The 21,623-nt window shown below is 44.0% G+C and overlaps 1 protein-coding gene across 3 annotated transcripts in view; it reads right to left on the bottom strand.

Moving 5' to 3' along the window:
• TUT7 (terminal uridylyl transferase 7) overlaps positions 1-21,623 on the bottom strand; it is a 1,540,394-nt gene that overhangs the window by 1,472,166 nt on the left and 46,605 nt on the right. The window contains exon 1 of one of the 3 annotated variants that reach the window (XM_078675706.1): positions 3,979-4,158. The exons of the other annotated variants lie outside the window; for them this stretch is intronic. Within the exon in view, the coding sequence (XP_078531832.1) occupies positions 3,979-4,078 (100 nt within the window). The 5' untranslated portion in view covers positions 4,079-4,158. Of the gene's footprint in view, positions 1-3,978; positions 4,159-21,623 lie in introns of those variants that run through there. 3 annotated transcript variants of the gene reach the window in all.

Below are 21,623 nucleotides of genomic sequence, written 5' to 3'. Positions count from 1 at the left end.
GAAATATGATAAAGCCTTAATTGGCAAAAAAATGTACTTTTCAACATTCCTCAGTGTATCAATTAAGTACATATCACTGACCTCAATGGCATTTATTGTAGAAAGTAATATTTTTTTTGAAAACGTGAAATGTTCAAGAAAACCCCTTTACCCGACATTGCCGCGAGATACTGAAGACATGCAAGTTTAAACATCTTCTCTTTATATAGCCAATATTGTTATTAAACGTGTAGCAATATTTTTTTGTAACTACATTCAAGTGAACTGAATTACTTCATTGTGATCTCAAACTGGATGCTTAAGAAAAATGATAAATACTGAAGTAAAATGATGCAGTGTGGATCACACAACTTGGTCAAGTAGGCAAACTGGGATCCGAGCGTAAGAATGCATATTGTGCAGCTCAGAGAATGTAGGGGTACATCTTTCTCTCCTCCGTTTAACACCAAAGGTCAATGCTTTCTGCTCAGTCATTCAATTATCGCTATTCAAGTTGGGTTGGTAATTGTATTTGGATTTATATAGCACTTACTACCCACGACAAGGCGAAGAGTTTCACGTTGAGTAGTACAATACTCCGAAACCCAAGGTTAATGGTTAATCTAGTGGTTATTGAGATTAATTGTGTGCTCTCCAGATAGATTGCATGCATTTTCTCCAGTTACTTTAGGATAAATTGAGAACAGGTATATACATACACATTCAGCGCGAATTAGGCCACGGGACACCGGGATGGTGCTGCCAAAGAAAGTACTCTTGCCTATGTTATCATAGTTCTTAAATGGATAAGCAGAGCCTTTGGGTGAAAATGAACATTATTCTTCAAGTTACTAACAATTACTGAAAACGTATAAGTGGATTGAGGACACATGGAAACATGCAACGAAACGTGAAGAACGTCATTAGTTCCCTAATTTCCCTTGTACATGGAATTGGATTTTGATACAAGATTTGTGGTGCCCTGAAGAAGCCCTTTTGTAAGGGCGAAACACGTTGGAGGCATCATATGTGAATAATCAAATGTGGAAAAAAACAACAGTGAAGTTACAATTTGTATATCAAAACTGAGAATTATGGACTAAACTGCATATTACCTGAATGTTGGACTGATACTAAAACAGTTTCGATTTGGAATTGTGTTGCCTCTCATCCTTTTGGATTATTCGTATTTGATTTATGGCCATGTGGCAGCAGGCAACCGCTGATATAAAGGAATGTCATGAGTGACTAAAGTGGGTGGTGCAGTAAGTTATCTAACCTAGCTGCTGCTATTTTCTCAGGTATACTCATTAGTGGAGGCTATTGATTTCAGGTGAACGGTTAGGAAGATCGATCAGCTGGTGGAGATTAGGCAACGTTAGATTACAGGGACAGGATTTTTTTATTTTAAGAGGAGAGGTTGTGATCGATTAAATGAGGTATCATACAAATGCAGAATTTTCAATAATAAGGATTGAGGCATTCAGGAATGAGACTGTGTGGAGTCTATTCTCAGAAAATAGATGTTATACAGAGAAAGACTGGTAAAATGAGGGTCACTGAAGAAAGGAGAAGAATCAAGTGGGAGTAAGTTAGGGTTCATTTTCAATACAGGATTCAGGAGTATAGTGAGAGATGGTTTCTGAGTTAGCAAGCAATAGGAGAATGTAAGCTGTAAAAAACAGAAACAACGTTAGACATTGTGCTCCATATCCAGGGCAGAGATGTATGTCATTTGTTGTGTAATATATCTGTATGCAATAACCAAAAGCTCAGAGAGGCACCAAATACCAGTGGAGTGGTTCGCAATGGGAATTGCAGAAATTGTTTACATTTCAAAGCCACGCTCTTAATTACATAGACCATGCCCCATACATAGACCCCCAACTTTTTACATCCCACTTAAAGACCTGGCAGTTAACACTTCCTTGCCTGTTGGTGCAGAGTGGCCCCAATGTCACGTTTACCACTGTGAGCCAGTAGCAGCTGTTTATCCAAAAGCAAGTTGTGTTCTAAAAACTTGTAGTTTTGCATTAACGAAGGCTGAAATATCCCAGCATGGAAAGTGCTGTTGCCCAAAAAGCCAGCACTTGCTGCATGTTTCAAGCACGATATAGTCAACAAGCAGCATAGAATAACGAAGTCAGAACTGGCCTTCCTTTCTATAGCCACCTGTAAAGCACTTTCAAATTATCCTTAAAAATGAGGTACTGGGGCTTTCAGCCCCATACTTGCAAAGTGGTCTGGGCTGAAAAACAGGCAGAACTTGCATGTCAAGCACAAAACACGGAGCTGGAAATTTACCTGCAATTCGCACTAATCATGTCAATAGAAACATAACAAAACTAAAAAGACCCTAATGTACCAGTTTATCAAAAGACAGCCCTGGGGTGGGCAGTGCATGTGATGACATGGAGTGTTGGTGGTCACCGTACAAGTAATGGCCCCTTAGGGGTAACACTGGGGCACACTTCCAGCCAGCCCTAGCTTTCTGTAGCACCATTCTGGGACATGCAGGTCTGGACAGCATTGAGGGTCCAGCCTCCCCACGGCCAGTAGTCACAGCAGAGCCCTGTGGCCCAAAGTGGGGGTCACATTTACCACCGAGTAGTGGTCTGCGCAGATCTACAGCATTAGAGGACGTCTAGGCGGAGGCCGGGAACCTGTGTCCGCGATGGCGCGGACGTGTGCTTGGGCCCGGCGCAAAGCCTGAGTGCTAGATTTCAATTAAACACACTTATCACACTTAAACCAAATTGACAATACATATAAGCATATATACATGGTCAAACTCATACGATTTAACGGTGTGCTTTTTAGTTACAGTATTCCCATAGGCACTGAAGATCAAATGCAGAACATGCCTGTCTAAAATGATGCGGCATTGCGTCTCCTTGAAGAACAGTAACCTAAAGCGCAAAAGCAGAGGGGACTCCAAACATTCTTTGTTTTTGCTACTTATTTAATTATGGTGGCTGAGGTGCTAAGCCACTCCTAGCTCTTTTTTGTCAGTCAAGCCAGCAAGGACATTAACATAAAATAGCTTCAGATGCCTTCGTTTACTTTGCTGGTGTGCCAAAAGAAGGATTTTAGGAGTTCAACAACTCAATGACTGCATTTAAATAACAAAACAAATAGGTTCCTCAGATTGCAGCTCTTCAGGGGGAGTACGTGTGCAGCATGGCTTCAGTAAAAGGTGTTCTCTGCTACTTCAGTTTCCACTTAAATATCTGAGGTGGGTAATGTCCACTGCATACACCCCCCCCCCCCTCCCCCAAATCTCTAAAATATTGGGGGCCGGGGGTATAAATCCCTCCTGTCCCCCACGGTTTCTACACCCAGGTGCATGAGTAATGTGCTTGAAGAAAGGCTTTTAGGTCCGAGTGTGCAAGTGCAGCAGTCTAGGGACAAGATTGTGAAAACAAAAACAAACATCGAATGCCATTGACACAAAGGTAGGACTAAAACGTTGCTGCTGCTGTGGGACACTGAATAACTTAAGTGACAGCGCTCAGAAAACGGATGACAAATGACATTATTGTTCTAAGTTAGGTGTGTAGTTTTAATGGCACTGATTAACTGTATATGTAAAACTTATATTGCGGTTTTGAGGCATGCTTAGATAATTATGCAAGGGTACACAATATGAATAAGACTTTTCTCCATTTGTGTGGAGTTCCACCTCTTTGAAAACCGGGACATGTGGTGTATTTAAAGAAATTTGCCGGTACAGACACTGAAAAGGCGTGACTGTCGTGGCACATTCAGGACCGTCTATTTAGTGCTAACGCGCTGATCTTTCTGTACTCTTCCCAGGCACATATCCAAGACGTGAACTCTATACGGGTGGGGGTAACCACGGCGTGTGTCATCTGTGCACTAAAACCACGGTAAAGAGCAAGGGTCTGGGCACAGTTCGGACAGGGGTCAGAGCTCCCCGCAATCCAGGAAACAGCGACAGGGCTTAAATGATCCTAAAGACTATAATACATTTCCTACCGTGGCTGAGAGGGGCATCGGGACCGGGCTCGCTGGTGCCGCTGTCCCCTGGTGGACAAACGGGAAGCGGGGCCGAGCTGTCGGTATTCTGTACATCCATTTCCTGAGTCCCCTCTGTGTTCGTGACGGAAATGACGCCTGCTCACCACCACGTACCGGCTTGCTGCAACGACGTATCGCCACGTGACCCGGAGAGCTAGGCGGATTGACGTCAGGGCGCGAGAAAACTTTTACCGGCCGGTCTGGGGCACGTGAAGGTGGTTGCACTAATATGTGGGTGCGGGTAAAAGGTGAGGATCCCTTTTGGAATGACGGGTGTGCTGACCCATTACTACCGTCACGGTGACACGAGAGAATCCAACAGCCAGGACTCAACCGTGGATTCAAATACAGCGAAGTGTGGTTCGCAGAACCATTGGTTCGAAAGTGTCTTGCCAAATGCCTCGGCGCCTCGCAGACGTCCAATATAAACACAGCACACGTGCTTCCGGGCAGAGAATGCCGCTTTGGTAAACACAAACCTAGGTCTCATCTTTTTATTTTTATTTATTTAATGCGATTTTAAATTGCGCGAACTTTACCCGAAAGTGTCAGAGCGCTTTACAAAAGGACCAGTTACATTACAAAATGACTTCAGAGTACACGAGTTACATAAACTATACAAACAGAAAGACTCAAAATTCACATAAGAATGGTAGTTTGTAAACAAGTCTACTACAGATACAAGTGGTTAGAGTTACATATATACAAGTTGCAGATTCGCTCAAGGTTACATTTTAATAAAAGTTGAAGCGGTTAGGGTTGGACAAATAAAAAATACACATTTACAAGCATGATCTTCTCGCCATTGCTGGGATGGGGACCTATTCACCGTTCCTGTGTCTGGCGAGTCACGAGATTGAGGGAAACAGGTGGCATTCCTTGAGTCAGCAGGCAAGAAGGAATGGAGCACTTCTCATCAGTCCTGAATCTGGCGAGGTGTACTCTCGAGGGAGGAGCGAGGGAAGCATGTGAGTGAATGGGGAGACAGCCCATCAGCGGTATCGAGCCACGGGGCTTTGCAAGTGGGGGGCAATTGCGGGCTTACTTTCTGTTTTTGTTCTTTTTGATATTTTTTGTACTCTCCAAAGAGCGCGCTGGAGCGACCGGGAGAAGCCCGGGACAAGGGCGGGACAGTCTTAGACAGTCCTAGACTGGACTGGGCCCGCCACTCTGTCCGTGCAACCACCAAAGTTAGCCGGCTGAAGTAAGACTATACCACCAATTATATCAACGCAGTTTCCTGTGATCGTATTTAGTGCACACTTATCCTGTTGTTACTTGTTTGTGTTGTATAGATAGCAGTGCTTATTATCATTTGGGAATATGCCTAAGAAATTAGTCTCTGGAGTTACAGATAGGACTAACACCTTAGATAACTATCTGGTTCAGGTGGTAAACAAAATAAACAGTGAAAGAAGGCAGTCGTTAGGCTTGAGTCAATCTCCTGTCCTTCACTTAGTGAGCCCCTCCACGAGTGCGCAAATGACTGATACACTATCGCAAGATCCCAGCACGTACATCCCTGATACCAACCTCCTTGACATTGGAAGTCTTGATCAGAGTGCAGAACTGTTGGTTGACTCAGAGATAAATGCAGAGTCTGACCCCGAGTCTCAGGTGGAACTCATAGCAGAGGAATCCTCATCCTCTGTGCCTGTGACGAGGGCGGTGAGAACCTGCAGAAAAATTCAGCCCAAACGCGGGGGCTCACGGACAGGGAAGAAAAGGGCCGCTTCTCCACCAAAGTCTAAGGCAAAAAAATTGGAGCACGAGGAAGATAACCTTAGACAAATTATAGACGATGATCTATTCAATAGGATAGCGGATATGATAGACTTAAAGATAAAGACCATCATTAAGCCACTGATGAAAAAAATTGATAAGCTTACCGCAGAGGTGAAAAGGATGGGAGGGCTGCAATGTAAGTTAGCAGTAGAAATAGAGAATGTAGTAACCATTGTTACTAAACCAGTAGACACTGTGAAGGGAAATATCGGGGGTGATATAGTAGCAGATGAAGGTTTATTAGAGAGCATCCCGCCTGGTAAGGCACCACCAGCTGTACTTAGCCAGGAAGCAGCGACAGAGGCCCCTATACCCCCATCTACTGCACCAACACCGCCATCCCTAGGGGATGACCCTTCACAATTTATAGTGGAAGCTTCACCATTGGTACTGGTACTAGCTAACGTACCCATCTTACCCCCTGGACAGACAGAATCTATTTCATCCCTGACAAGCAAGGCGTTACACTGGCTGTCAAGTAACATGCAGATGGCACATTATGGGAAAGAACAGTTGGCAGGGGAAATTGTAATGGCGAGGAGAATGACATGGATAGGGAACAGGCAAAAGAAGTTTAAGGGGGACTGCGTAGTGTTAAATTTTTCAAACGCAGCCGTGCTCCCAAACGTCCTGTCAAACATACTTCCCCCCAACGAAAAAGTGGAACCATAATCCCTCTCACCCTAAAATTTTTCTATAGCGAGCAGCAAAACGCGATCCATCCAAATATTCCAAGATCAGGGTGGACTACAAGAAGTAATAGATGGCGTGGGGGTCCTGGATCTATACATAATGACCATGGTATTGGCCCAGTTAACAGATTTGGTACAGGGCTAGGTGATCATCAGAATGCGTTATTCTGTAAGACCCCTTGATCAAACTGGAATACAATGAATAGGTGGGGGATGGGTGTCCCGGTAAATGACCATGGGAGCAGTGGAAATGGGGTTGGAGCCTGGCTGGGCGATGAGCAGTTTCCGATGCGTCCCAATATCCCACTACACAGGTGGAATGTTGCCACAAATGGATGGGGAATGGGGGCCACACCCTATGATTGGGGGTTTGGCACAGTGAATAGGTATGGGGTTTTGGCAAACTTAAATGATTGTGATTGACGTTTTAGGGGTCCAAATATGTCAAAAAATGGATCAAGGGTCTCATGTTTAATAAGCAACCCCAAAGATAGGGGTAGAGGATTCATAAATGGTACAAATATGCATGAGACAACCAGTCTGGAAGGCCGCAAAGCGCAAGTTGCTCTAGAAAGGGAAATTGCTCCTGACCACATTTTGGTCGAGATTGTTGGTGGCTCCCTTAATGAGAATGTTAATGATAATGATATTTCTCATGTTCAGTTAAATGCAGTAGAGATAGTGGGTAACTTATCGGCTAATGGAACCCCCCATCTACGAGTAGAAGATGGGGTCCCCCTGACCGATTTTGTGGCGAAGAGAACTACAGAAACCTGCAAAATACTAAGTTGGAATGTAGCGGGACTTAACTCCAAACGCAATGATATGGAGTGGTCAAGCTTTATTGTAAGACATAATATTATTGCCCTCCAGGAAACCTGGGATACAACTGCTAATTTTTGGTGGGATGGGTTCACTAGCTTCGCCAAGGCGGCTATTCCTAGCCGCATTGGCAGAGCTAAGGGAGGTCTGTTAATGTTATTCTCCTTAGAACTGAAGGGCTCCCTAAAACGGATTAGTACTGATTCGCACAACATCCTCATCGTAGAGAGAGAGATTAACCCCACTAGGAGGTCCTTATACATTCATTTTTATAACTCAGGGAACAGGGACAATAGTGGTAGCAATATCGCTACTTTAGACGCTATATTAAGGTCAGGTAGTCAGAACACCCAGCTTGATACAGAGTATATTTTATTAGGTGATTTTAACATTCATCCCTGCATGTTAGCATGCAGTTTAAGTAACAAGGAATGGGGTGAAGGTCCAGAGGGACCGCACTTTGAACATACCACAGAAGGAGAGGAGCTAGAAGATCTTCTGGCAAACTTCAACTTGTACGAACCAGAGGGTGGCCCAAGAATAGCTACCTTCATTGGCACCAATCCCGGAACCATAATTGATTATATCTTTACTACACAAGGTATCCTAAACCGGGTGATTTCCTACCGCACTGTGCCATCTTACCACAGTGACCACAACCCTGTCGTACTTGAAGTGGCTTGGGGAGATTACATGGGGCCAAATCCGGGGAAAGTGAGGTCGGACCACACATTGCGTACCTCTGACCAGGGTAGGAGAGTTAAGTGGGCCAAGGTGGTCCCAGAAAATTTCTACGCGGAGGTTTCCCCGAAAATCAAGGAACAGGTTGAGGTGTGTCAGAATCCTTGTGCTTCGGGTCGTGAAACTATAGGGGCCTTTGAGTTGATCTGTGGGCAGGTGTCGCAGGATCTCCTGGCTAAGCCAAAGAAAGGAGCACCGAATAAGAAGCGCTGGTTCGACACCGCATGTTCTAATGCACACAGGTCTCTGATGGTAGCTTTGAAAAAAATACCTAGGGTAAGGGACGAGATTGCTAGACTGAGGAAAATCTATAAGTCAGCTATAAAAACTAGACAAGGAAGTATCAAACAGGAAGCTTGGGAAAATCCTCTTTCCGTGGCTGTCCTAAAGGACAGTCGGAAATTCTGGGATATAATTAAACAACCATTCTTTTCCGACCAAAATAACGAGGCCATGGACTGTGTCATCCCAGATGACAAGTGGTTGACTCATTTAAAAAATGTATATGGGGATAATGATCAGGCAACCCAAGATGTGTCGTTGGCCACTTTAGACGCCACCCCAATAAATTTTTATAGCACGGAAGTGGAGAAAGCTATTTTGGCCACAACCAAGCACAAGGCCCCGGGCCCCGATGGGGTGCCAGCCGATTTTTTCATACATTCCCCAAAGCTGTGGGCAGAGGTATTGGCCAACGTTTTTACTGCAGTTAATAGCAACCCTACACCATCCTCCTGGGACATTTCCACCATAGTCCCCATTTTTAAAAAGGGCCAGCGGGATGATCCCGGGTGTTATAGGCCCATATCCCTCTTGGACTCGTCGGTGAAGATCTTAGGCAGAGTCCTTTTGTCCAGGTTGAGGGATAATGTTGAGAGTTGTGGAGGGTTGTCAGAGATCCAGTATGGGTTCAGAGAAAGGAAAGGCACAATCGAACAATGTTCCAATCTACACCTGCTCATATCAAAGTACACGGTGGCCAAGGAGGGGTCCCTGTTTCTAGCATTCATGGACCTCTACTCGGCCTTCGATCTGGTGAATAGGGCTAAGTTATGGATGACCTTGCTGAAGATGGGGATCGATGAGGCATTGGTGAGATTCATGGCTTCCCTACATCAGGAGCTTTTTGCGGCCGTACGGGTCACAAATGAGGGTAGGTGCACGTCCCTTTTCAAATCCTTAAAGGGGGTAAGGCAGGGCTGCATATTGGCCCCCCTGCTCTTCACCATCTATATTAACGGTTTGGGTGCACATTTGGAGGAGATGGAAGTCGACGTTCCGCGTGCAGGAGCAGTTAAGATCCCAGCGCTCCTGTACGCGGACGACGCCGTGCTAATTGCGCGCACGGGTGTCGGCCTTCAACGCCTCTTAAATGCCTTTGGCACATTCATGGAACAGCTTGATTTAAAAATAAATGCTAGCAAGTCGCATACCATGGTGGTGGGCCGAGAAAGCAGCAAGAGGAGAATAAAAATCTTCACGTGTAGAGGGGATATGGTTTCTAGAGTTTCCACTTTTCTCTACTTGGGGGTCCTTTTTGACCAGAGAGGAACCTGGGGCCCTCAAGTGAGGGCGAAGAGGTTGGCGGTCACTAGATCATCGTCTGCCCTCATGGGCTTTGCGGGTAGGTTGGGTGCCAGGCCCATGAAAGCGTTGTTAAAAATTTACAAGAGTAAACCTGTCGCTCTTGCGTCATATGGTTCACCACTCTGGGGCTACGTAAACGTGGAACCTATCCAGAGAGCGGAGAACAGATTCATACGGACACTCCTCTCTGTGCCGCAGTCAACACCAACTTACTCTATACACATGGAGGTGGGCTTAGATTTCCTTACTGATGGGTTGAATATGGCTCCCCTGATCTTTTGGTTAAAGACGTGGCTCAATGAATACCTTCCACTGAACCATAAGATCTTGTCCGACGTCCTGTCCCTAGACCATTTTAAAAAGATCCCTTTGGTTACCTATCTGCTGAAGGCATTCTCAGATTTGGGACGTCCAGAGCTCTTCACTTCCCCCCAAGATATCAAGGTCCAAGACATCGATCTTGTTAAAAAGCACTTTATGGGGAGGGCAAGAGCATCCTGTGAGGAAAGGGAATTGGTGAAACCATCAGTAAGGGGTCATTACTTACTCGTCAACTCATTTTCTTTAGCACCTTATCTTGGTTTTGTTACAATCCCATTCCATAGGTTTCTTTTAACTAAGTTTAGGTCTAATTTGTTACATTTTTATTTAGGCACTTTTAAAACATGGGAAAAACCGGAATTAGCTTTACCCTGCAGCTGCGATCACTTTTCACCCCAAGATACTATGCATTTTGTTATGTTTTGTGGGTTTTATTTAGAGCCAAGAAAAAAATATCTGGTACCAGTTTTGAAGGAGGCTGGCTTCACACAAGTGAGACCGGCCCTGCTCTTTTTACAATCATTGACCAACACACGTATTACCTTTTGTATAGCCAATTTCTTGGTAGCTGCAGCTAGGATGAAAAAACATACCCATTAGATCCATCGTTATTCCGTTTTTAACCTTTGTATGCCTAGATCTGTTTTAATGTAAATGGTTTTATTGTCATATCTTAACATGTATGAAATGTTCCTAACTCTTTGTATGAAATGTTTTTTAATTTCTTTGTATGACTTTTAATTGAGTCGAATAAAGATATTTTGACTGACTGACTGACTGACTTCTCCGGCAGTAGATATGAGGGGGTGGGGGTGAACTCCAGGGGGTACTGCTACAGCCTCCGATGATCTACATGTCACAGCCTCCCTTATCCATCGGTGGCTGTGATCCAGCGAGATTACCAGCTTGGGTTATTCATAAACTACCATACTCACTTGGGCCCATAAACATTCACACAAAAGCAGATAAACACTGCTGCAATCAATTTTATATTTCTTGTGATGATTTTACCTTTACGCCAATTCTGACCAACCCTATCACCTTGGATCTTAATTTCCACTGGTCAATAGCAGAATAGGTAGAAATGACATTTAACCTTTATTTTTAAAATGACCACAGACTCAAGAGAGTTTTAAAAAGTTTTATCTAGTTAATAATTCTGTGAGTCAGATACCGATATATGTCATACACCAGTTTTGTTAAGGAAATAATGATCAAGAATAAGACACAATTACTTAGTAAAATCTCATGACAGTGGCACCTTGAAAAGGTGGAATCAAAGAACCGTACAGGACATACTACAAGGAATTATATTTACCTAGAATGGTGTGAGGACCAACCCCTGGCCAAGGAGCTGGAAAGTGAACTCCTGAGTAGTCAAGAGTCGACAGTTCAGGACAGGATAGGTGACCTCTTCTAAGTGCAATGCCAGCATTGCAACCCTCCAGGCCCGGTTCTAGCGGATGGGCCGGGTGGGCCAGGCCCACCCAAACATGAGCCTGGCCCACCCAAAAAGGAGCCTTGGCCCTCAGCAGTGAGGGCTGGAAGGCAGGCGTGCAACGCACAGGTCGTGTGTGTCTGCCCGGGCCGAGACAGCTTCCCGGACGCCCACACAGAGACAGTTTTAGAGATTATCGCAGCCCCACACCCGAGTACTTCACAGGTCTTTAAAGACCATTAACATGTTAACGAGGCTTTGTTTACTTTTTTCACCCCTTCATCTCGGCATGGCGAAAGGTGACAAATCCTTTCTTTGACAATGGTAACCTTTGGTAGCCTTTGCCTACTGTCCTGCTGCGTTGATATTTATTTTTATATGCAGCGCAGGGGAAAAGAAGTTTGTTTATTCTTAGTCACCTTTCCTGACCCCTGCAGCGGCTTATCACATCAGGCTGTGACACAAAGTTTGACTAATGGAGTAGTAGGTAAGAGAATGTGTTACTACATTTTTTTTCTTTTTAAAATCTGCACAGGCCCAGCAGGACACATACGTCGTGTGAGCTTCATTTAAACAGTTTTTATCTTTATCATGGCTGATGCAGGACAGCAATAAGACAATACAAAATGCCCAGAAAACGCTGGTGATTAATGATCCTTTTGGAGAGCAATCATTTGTTTGTTAGTAGTTTTTAAATGCGGATGAACTATATTGTATCTGGATAGCTCAGTGGGTTACTGCCTTTGTCACAGAGATCCTTGTATTATTTGCAGTTCAGAAGTTACAATACTAACATAGGACAGTGACCAATGAACTTTCACCAAAGAGCTGCATACAAACATGAATGGTATAGTTAGAACTTTGCTTTTTTTGTTTTGTGATATAGTTAGAACTTCCCCAGTCTTTCATTATTCTAATGTTGCTAAAATGAGTATGCTTGGACAGATATACATTTTTATCAGTAAAGCTGACCCCCATGGAATAGTCTTTAAATCCTAAGGTTGTGTTTCCCTATACCAAACCCTTTTAAAATATACTGCCCACCAGTATGGATGACATGTGATTCCTACACCTTGTAATCCTCATTGGCTTATGTGACATTCCCTATAGGCTGATTTACATACTTGTATGATTCATTGTCTCTGTATAATGTGTGTGTGATGTAAAGTACTGACACACACTACACTGATATGACTAGCGCTGTACAATAAATGAAATGCATATGAGAGAGGGGCTACGTAAAGATGAGGGGCACTGTTGGAGGGTTGCAGTGAGGGAATCCGAGGAGGAGGTAGTGGGAGGGGCTAAGGAGCGATGAGGGGCACTGGTGGAGGATGACAGTTAGGGAGTCTGAGGAAGAGGTAATGGGGTGGAGGGGGAGCTAGGGAGAGATGAGTGGCACTGGTGTAGGGTGGTAGTGAAGGAGTCAGACGAGGAGGTCTTGAGTGGGAGGGGCTACAGAGAGATAAGGGGTACTGGTCTCCAAGGAGGAGGTAATGAGGGGGAGGGGCTATGGGGATATGTGGGGCACTTGTGTCGTGGAGGGATGAGGGGCACTGTTGGAAGGTGGTAGTAAAGGTATTTACGGAGAAAGAGGTTATTGGTGTGGCACCAAAAAAGACTTTCGCATCAGCGATACAGCCGGCCCTGTCATGGCCTTTCTGTTTTTGTTTATTAAATTAGCAGTCGGGTCATAAGGGCTACTGTGGAACATACTTTAAAGTGCGTGCTAATTACATTTACTGCTATATTCAATGTTTTAAGTTTGAAGGTGATTTTTCTAATGTTTTTACCGGGCAAAATGAAAGTGGAGCCCGATGGTGCATGATATGGGTCTGGGGCCCAAGGTCAGCTGTGACATAAGGTGCACTGGAGAGGAGTAGTGGATATTCAAGCCTGTAAGGGAGTGTGTTGCAGAGTCTGGGGTCAGGTGGAGGTAGTAATGAAGAGGGATTTTCCCATAAGGCTCGCACAGAGGGAGCCCGAGAAGTGTCATTTGCCTGATACCCCCACCTCAGAAACCTCCTCTTCCCATCAAAGGAACATTACAAGGAAAACGCACTTTTTGAGAGTAATAACATTTAGAAAGAGATTTGGAAAAGAGTGTGTTTTACTGGGCCTTGCAAGAGTAAGAAGAGATAAATGAGGGCCCTGAAGCAGGCCTGCCCAGAAATATATGCGACAAATTGAGTCCCAGTGGCCCACCCAAATGCACCCAAATAAAAATTCCTGGAGCCGGGCCTGCAACCCTCTCTGGTACTGCTCTCTTCGATTCTTCCCCCTCTGGATGGACAGATTCTTCTTCAGCAATTCTTTGACTCTTCTCTCTCCCTGAATCTTCTCTCTCGATTCTTCTATCAGAGTGCTCGAACAGCGTCTCCGACCTCTGTGGCCTCCGCCGTCATCTGCATCGGTGATGGGTCTGTGACATCTAACTGACTAAACCTACCTTAGTTATACTTTTATATGTGTATGTACCACCCCCAATGTTTCAATATTCGTGAAAACCCCTATTTCGGATTGGACAAGGAGATAGGGAGAGGTCATCACACCATACTAATGTAATGCTTTTTCTTTAGTTCATTGTTCAATATTCCCACCCCTTAATTTTATTTTCCAAAGCATTATTCCCACCCACATTTCACATTAGGAACAAATACAATGTATAAGAATTTTGACTTCTTCTCCTTCCCTTCTTCGGGTCGAGAGGTGAGGTTCCCAAGCGACCTTGGCTGAGTTGCAAATTACTCATCATGGATCCGGACTGGTTTGGGTGCGCTTGCGCACCAGTCAGGTGGGATAGGGATTCAGTCGCCCTCCAGGCCCAAATACGAACTAATAATAAAGTTAGGGAAAAACTTGTTAGAATACGAAAATAAATAAATGCACTGTATACCACTTATTCCTACTCTAATCCCTTTAATTTATTTTTACTTTTGCATTAGCAGTTTAATAAGACATGCAGGGTTTTGTTTAAGCAGAGCATGTGTATTAACATGTGAGTTTCAAGCGGCCATTTTAATAGCTACTGTGCAGCTGCAAAGTTTTTCCCCCAAAGCAAAAGACGTCATACTACGTAGATGCAGTGGACGCATGCACGTGAAAGTTCCTGCGTCTCTTCAGCCATTTTTAGACATTTGGGTTACTTATCAGTAAAACACATAGGCAAGCTTCTCCTAGATTCAATGTAAAATGGGTAATGCAATTATTAGTATTTAAGAACAGGTTGATTACAATATTACTCAATATTTGAGAGGATTGCATCAGAGCAAGTCTCTTTTATGAAACCTTGCTCCATAATCTCCTCTCTTTTTTTTTTAAATACCTTTTTTTTTTTAAACAATTTTTATTGAACATTTTGCATAATATTCCAGTGAGAGTGTATTTTGCATGGCATACAGACACACATCCAGTGTTTTATATATATATATATATATATATTCATTCTTTCGTGTCTCAGATTACAGACCCCGCAGTCCCATCCCCTGCGCCCATGCACCTCTTAAAAATACTGATCTTAAGAAACCATTCATCATCGATTGTTCATGCACTAGTATCAGATTCTGATTCTTCTAGTGGGGGGAGGGTTCACATATATTGCCCCGATAGGTGTTCCAGCCTCCCCAGACCTTCCCCCATTTATTCAGACACCCTCGATGGATATATACTGACTTTTCCGCCATCATCGCTATGTCCATGTCTTTGCACCATTGATTGAGAGTGGGGCTAACCCTGAATCCCCAGCTCAGTGCAATGTTTCTTTTTGCTACCGTCATACCTAAGGTTACCCAGTCCTGAGCAATCGTATTTAAATCTGTCGGCTCCCAGATATTGAGTAGGCAGCACCTCTGGTCTGGCAGTAGGGTAACATGTGTGACCTGGGAGAGTGTTTGCATCACAGCCGTCCAGTAGTATATTATCTTAGGACACAGCCAAATAGTATGGTAGAATGTGCCTGTCTCCCCGCATTGTCTGTGACAGAGCGGCGTGTCTGCGCGATGTATCTTATGCAGGAGTGTCCTAGTGTAGTACGTGCGGTGCAAAATTCTTAATTGCACTAATCTAAGTCTTGATGGAATTGCAGCCTCTCTGGGGGAAGCGAGTGCCTCCTGCCAGTCAGCCTCATCTGTGTCTCCCAACTCACTCTCCCACGTGGCCTTCAGTGTCACTGTGGGGTCAGAGCGATTATTGACTATTTTTCAGTAGGTCAGTGAGATTGCCTTTTTGTGTAGGTGGTCCGTTAAGAGCCTATCCTCCAACAGGGAGGATTCTTCGGGTCTTGTATCTGGTGGTAGTAGTGACTGAAGTGCATGTCTGATCTGCATGCACTGAAATAGTTCTGTCTGGACTAGGCCATAAGTTGCCTGAAGATGGGCAAAGGTAAATACTCCTCCCTTCTGCCACAGATCCCCAACTTTTCATATGTCTATTAAGTCCCAACTGTGAAAGCCCTTAGTATTGCCCAGCATCCCGAGTTACTTTGTATCCCATAACGGCATTGCTTGCGTGACCACCCCTTCCCAGCCTAGTGTTCATTGCGCCTCGAACCAGATGCGTATTGTGTGTAGGGTTGGACCTGTAATATTGTACCGTTTCTTTTTATTGTACAGGGCACCCATGATCCCTGTTGGGGCTAGAAGGTGCCTATCCAACCGGTATGCAGGGTCCTCTTGGGGGAGATGAAGCCATTGGTTAATAGCCACTAGCTGGGAAGACCAATAGTATACTTTGATGTCGGGAAGAGCAATCCCGCCATCATACCAGCTTCTAGTGAGTTTATGCAGTGGTATACGGTGCGTTTTTCCATCCCAAAGCAGCGTTGTCACTTCTGCATTGACCGCTGTGAAGTATGTAGAGAGGACAGGGAACGGTGTGTTCTGTAACACGTATGGAAACTTGGGGAGTGCCATCATTTTAAAGAGGGCAGGTCTTCCCAGGAGTGTCAAAGGTAGTGTGCGCCAATACTTAACGTCTTTTTTCAATCTTGTCTGGGGTTGGTTCAGGTTCTTTTCAGTGAATTGTGCATGATCATGGGTTACAAATATCCCGAAGTACTTAAATCCGTCCGTGACTATTTGAAGTGTGCACCCACGCGAAAGCCTCGGTGGGGGGCCATACAGGACATATAATAGCGATTTTTCCCTGTTGATGGTGTATCCTGACACCCTCCCATAGGCAGTGCAAATATCTAAGAGACAATTGATGGATCGTGCTGGCGACGTTGGATATAATAAAATATCATCCGCGTAGAGCGAAATACGATCCTCCCAGTCCCCGGCCCATCTCAGCCTCCGTATTGTAAGGTCTTGCCTAATCCATGCCGCCAGAGGCTCAAGCACTATGGTAAATAGAAGTGGCGATAACGGACAGCCTTGTCTTGTCTCTCTACCCAACGGGAATTCAGCCGATAAATGGCCGTTCACTACTACCTGCGCCAGCGGTCGTGTACACAGCAGTTGAATCCATGCGAAGAATTTTGGTCCAAATCTCATATGTTTAAGGACTGCGAAAAGGAAAGGCCACTCTACTAAGTCGAACGCCATTCACGCATCTAGCGAGATTATGGCTGCGTCCTCTGCTGTAGTCGATCTACGCTCCATTACGTCATGCAGTCTTCTAAGATTAAGCGCTGCGTTATGGTGGGGCATAAATCCGGACTGATCCAGATGGATTACAGTTGATAAGTGTGGTTGCAGCCTAGTTGCTAGCGTCTTGGTGAGTATTTTTGCCTCGGCATTGAGGTGGGAGATCGGTCTGTAGGATGTACATTCTTGTGTCGGCTTACCGGGCTTATGTATTGCAACTATGGTGGCAAGACGTTGGTCTCTAGGTAGGATCCCTTTGTCTAGACTCTCGCCGTACATGGCCAAGAGGTGTGGTACTAGTTCAGGGGCTGTTTGTTTATAAAATTCCACCGTAATCCCATTGGGCCCTAACACCTTTCCTGTGTCCAGCGCCCTAATTGCTTGCGTAAGTTCCTCTGGTGTGATGTCCTCATCTAGGGCAGTTATGGCATCTTCACCAATTGTAGGCATGTGTATATCGTGTATGAATGCAAGGTTCTCTTACACTGTTGCAGTGGCAACTGGTGTATATCTGGCCTCGTAATGTTGCGCTAGCGCTTCAGTGATTTGCTGCGGCATACTGACTAAGTCTCTGTCATTTGACCTTATCTGAGTTATAATGTGGAAAGGACTCCCACTACCGTATTTGTATTGAGTGTAAGTCCAAAGAAACTGAGTGTTACATGGGACATACAGAGAGGAAAATCCGCATCCGGATCCTGGAACACAAAAGCAACATCAGAACTAAGAACTCTAAATCCACCGTTGCTGCGTACTACATGGAAAAAAGACACAATGTTTCACAACTCAAATTTCTTGTGCTAGAAGTGATTAAACAGTCCGAAGGGCTCAACAACAAAAACAAACTTTTACAAAGAGAGAATTACTGGATACTTACCTTTGCACGATGCAGTGTAATGGGCTTAATGACACAATGGAGTTTCTTTGTTATCTTTGATTTGTCATACTTTTGGACATTATGGACATTGAGTTTTTAGAAAGGCAATGAGTTTATTTACATGGTGAACGCATGATGCAATATGTTTGTAACACTGGGTTTTGGTTTTTAATGTGCCTTTAAACTGCTGATTGAGTGTGTTGACTAGGTCACACTATTATTGATACTGAATAGGATTTATTTTTCACATCCCACGTGTCTCCCAAACTCCGTGTAAACACACTGTTCCGTCGCACTTCAGTTCACTTCTTACAGACACACTCCTTTTTAAGATGGCGCCCACACTTTTCGACACTTGGACCTTTTCTTTATGTTTAGCTACACCCATTGCTTCTGGTTCCGGGCGCTATCAACTTTATTAACAACCACGTTTATGTGCTTCACACACTCTACTGGATCACACGTCGTGTACTAACATGGGCAACCCGGACCCGTATGCGTCTTTGTAACCCACCTAACAGTAAGTCCCTCACCGCGAGGACCATCTTTACATGGTTTAAATGCCTTCGAATACCGCTTAGTTTGCTTCAATGTTTGTTATTTTTCTTCTCCAGAGACCACGTGTCCTTTATCACCTACGTGAAACGTGAGATATGTTTTAATTGCCGTTTTACTTCTAACATCGCCCGTCACTTCACATTTCCCTGAAATGATCACCAACTAACACGCATGGATCACGTAACCCTTACAACCTTCTTCATGATTGACAGCAGCATTGCTTAAGTTTATTTCACACTTTTGTCTGGTTCGGTCATTGTAGATCACGTCTTTGTCCGCATTCAATTGCTCATTCACCAGCACGTTTGAATATCATCACGTCGTTCATTAGCACGTATTGTTTACTTGCACTACTATATTTTTTGTCCGGTTCTGATCACTATAGGCCGTATTTTTGGTTACGCATTCACCAGCACGTCTGAATAACACTGCGCTTATCATTGGCACACATGATCACGTATAGACATACTGGCAGCACAAGCCGTGTAATAATTGCATATTCTTCACAAAATGACTCTGTGAGAGTCTTCTTGTAAGGACCCAACATGTATGTTCTCTCATTTTCAGATTATTTCCCTGACGAAGGGCAGAATTCATACCCGAAATGCATTGGGATGGATCTGGAATAATGATGAATGTTGATTTAAAGCTTTGAGGCTGGCATTGTTAAAACATTTCAAATGACTTTCGTGGATTGCTTAACAATGATGATTTGACACATATAATGAACATTGGAATTGATAGTTGGATATTAAAACAAATGACAACTAACCTTGGAGTACTTTAGAATTTTTCAACTTTACACATTGGATTACACAGAGATGTGGAATTCCTATAGCCCGACGCCCAGGACATGTTGTTTGGGGTCAAGTGCAACAAGTTTTTATGTTTATTTTGTCCTTGGGACAAGTAGGCCCAACCCCATGCAGCACAAACCCTTTGTCTGCCAGTTTGCAGTACCACATTATGGATCAGGGAAGGAGACTATCTGCAGTTAAGGTAATCTTTTTGCCCATATGTTACTGCTGTTTAAACTTGTATTTATGGTTCATTAATTGAAAGCCTTTATTATTAGGGTGACCGCTCTAATTAAATGTTGTAAGCGCTGACTACACTGCTGACAGTGGTGCCAGTACAAAAATGTTTGCACACGTTTTCAAAGTTTAGCAAAATGAAGCTATGTAATGCTCCCGGAATGCTCTCTGATTTGATGCAAATATTTGCAAAAGCCTGAAATCAAGATTGATGATTCTTTGCTTTCAAAATAAAATGTTCATAAAAAACATGAAAGCAGGAAAGACCCTTTCTTTGCATCATCATTTAGTAACATATGTTGATGCATGCTAGTGTTTCCCAAACATATTCATAACGGAAAATCCATGTAACCAGTTTCAATATGATTATGGGAAACAAAAACAAACAAGCATTGGCAAAGCCAGTGGGTCTGAAATTAGTGGTCAGCTTTTTAGTTATGTCAAAGTGTGACTTGTTTATGCATGGTTTTTGGAAAACCTTATTGGGGTGCGAGCTGCTAGGCCCTCACCATTATAACAAACATTAGCAAAAGCAAAAATTGTTTTTTGGTCTCAAAAAGCACACACTGCCACAGTAGTTACTGGCAATGAACAAAAATACTTTGTGTGCCGATATGCTCCTTGTGAAAGAACAGAATGCTGCCAACTCACAGAGAAGCCAGCCAAAACAGAACTTTAAGAAACACAAAAGGTCACTGTCAATGCTAGACCATATTAGGGGCCCAATTATTAAATAAAGTCTTAAAAATGCACCCAAGGTACAAGTCCTTGCATTAAGGGTAGTTATGCGGCTTTAGTGAATTCCCAAGAATTTACAGAAGTAGGACAATAAATAGTACTCCAAGAAAATATTTGTGAACTGCATTTTTCTATGGGCAAATATGCATGTGTAGATTTGCTCTTGCGAAAATCTGAGTGTTTGCAAGTTCACTTCCCCTCCAATCACTTTTTTCCTAACCCTGGAAGAAGGTTTACGTCTACCATTGTCAGGAGTACATTTCCAACATTTCTCTGTATGGGAACATATTAGAAAAGAGTTTTTGATACCCTTAAAACATGCAAGTTAGTAGGTTTGCACCGACTCAAAAGGGCACTCTGACCCTGGAACTATTGCTTACCACTACCTTCAGCCCCAGTATGTAGATCTGCGGAAATGTGGCAACATAAGGGGATTGCAAGTATTCCAACATTACTATGGTATGAGCCCTGGCACAATCAAGGAGGGTATATCAGAACTCTTGTATAATGAGATTGCGGCCATAATGTGTCGCTGCAGTACATGGCACCAAGTGGGCAAGTGGATTTTGTTACAGGATAAGTAGATTTATGAAGCAACCTGCCCCATGGACAAGTAGATATTTTATTAAATTCCACACCCCTGATTACACCAAATTGTTGGTCTTTTACGTTGTGCACTGGGGGACAACTCCTATGCAGGGGTTGCATCAGTACTTATCTGAGTTATCAAATTATTAACTCTTTCTGTCTTTCCCAACCAGGCCAATAATCAGCCTGCTTTATCTCCGAGTTCATATGTTGTGTGTTGTGTCTTGGTCAGTCTACTAGAGGCCTCCTCACGTTTGAATGCTCTATATTCCTGCTATGTCAAGTGTAGTCTGTGTGTCTTCTCTTCAGTAGTGTCCCTGCCTGGACCGCCTCCGCTAATGCGAGCTCTAATTCTAGACTGTCAATATGTTTTTGGCGTTCTCTCTTCTGTCCCACAATTAGGGAGATGGCTTGCCCACAGAGTACTGTCTTATATGCCTCCCAGAGGGTTGTTGGAGAGGGAACTGAGTGTTGATTTTCTTCGAAATAGCATTTTGTCACCTTAATGAGGTCTTTTTTTATTTTGCGATTCTTAAGATACCCTGGTTGATTGGGAACAGTCTTTGGTTTCGTGGGGTAAATGGTGCATAAGCAACGAGGACTGGGGAGTGGTCAGATATACCTCTGGGCAGATATCTAATCTCTGTCATGCCTAGCATCCCTGTGGCTAAGGTAAAGATGTAGTCGAGCCTGGAGAGGCTATTATGTACCCCAGAATGGAATGTGTACTGTCTTTCCTCCGGATATCTGGTCCTCCACACATCTACCAGTCCAAGCGCGTCTATAAATTCTTGCAACTTATGGGTAGGTCCGCCAGTGTATCTAGGGGGCTGTCGG

Source organism: Lissotriton helveticus, chromosome 2_1 (assembly GCF_964261635.1).
Source record: "Lissotriton helveticus chromosome 2_1, aLisHel1.1, whole genome shotgun sequence".
Classification (NCBI taxonomy): Eukaryota; Metazoa; Chordata; class Amphibia; order Caudata; family Salamandridae; genus Lissotriton; species Lissotriton helveticus.
Note: the sequence above shows the minus strand (reverse complement) of the source record. Positions and strands in the feature narration are given on the sequence as shown.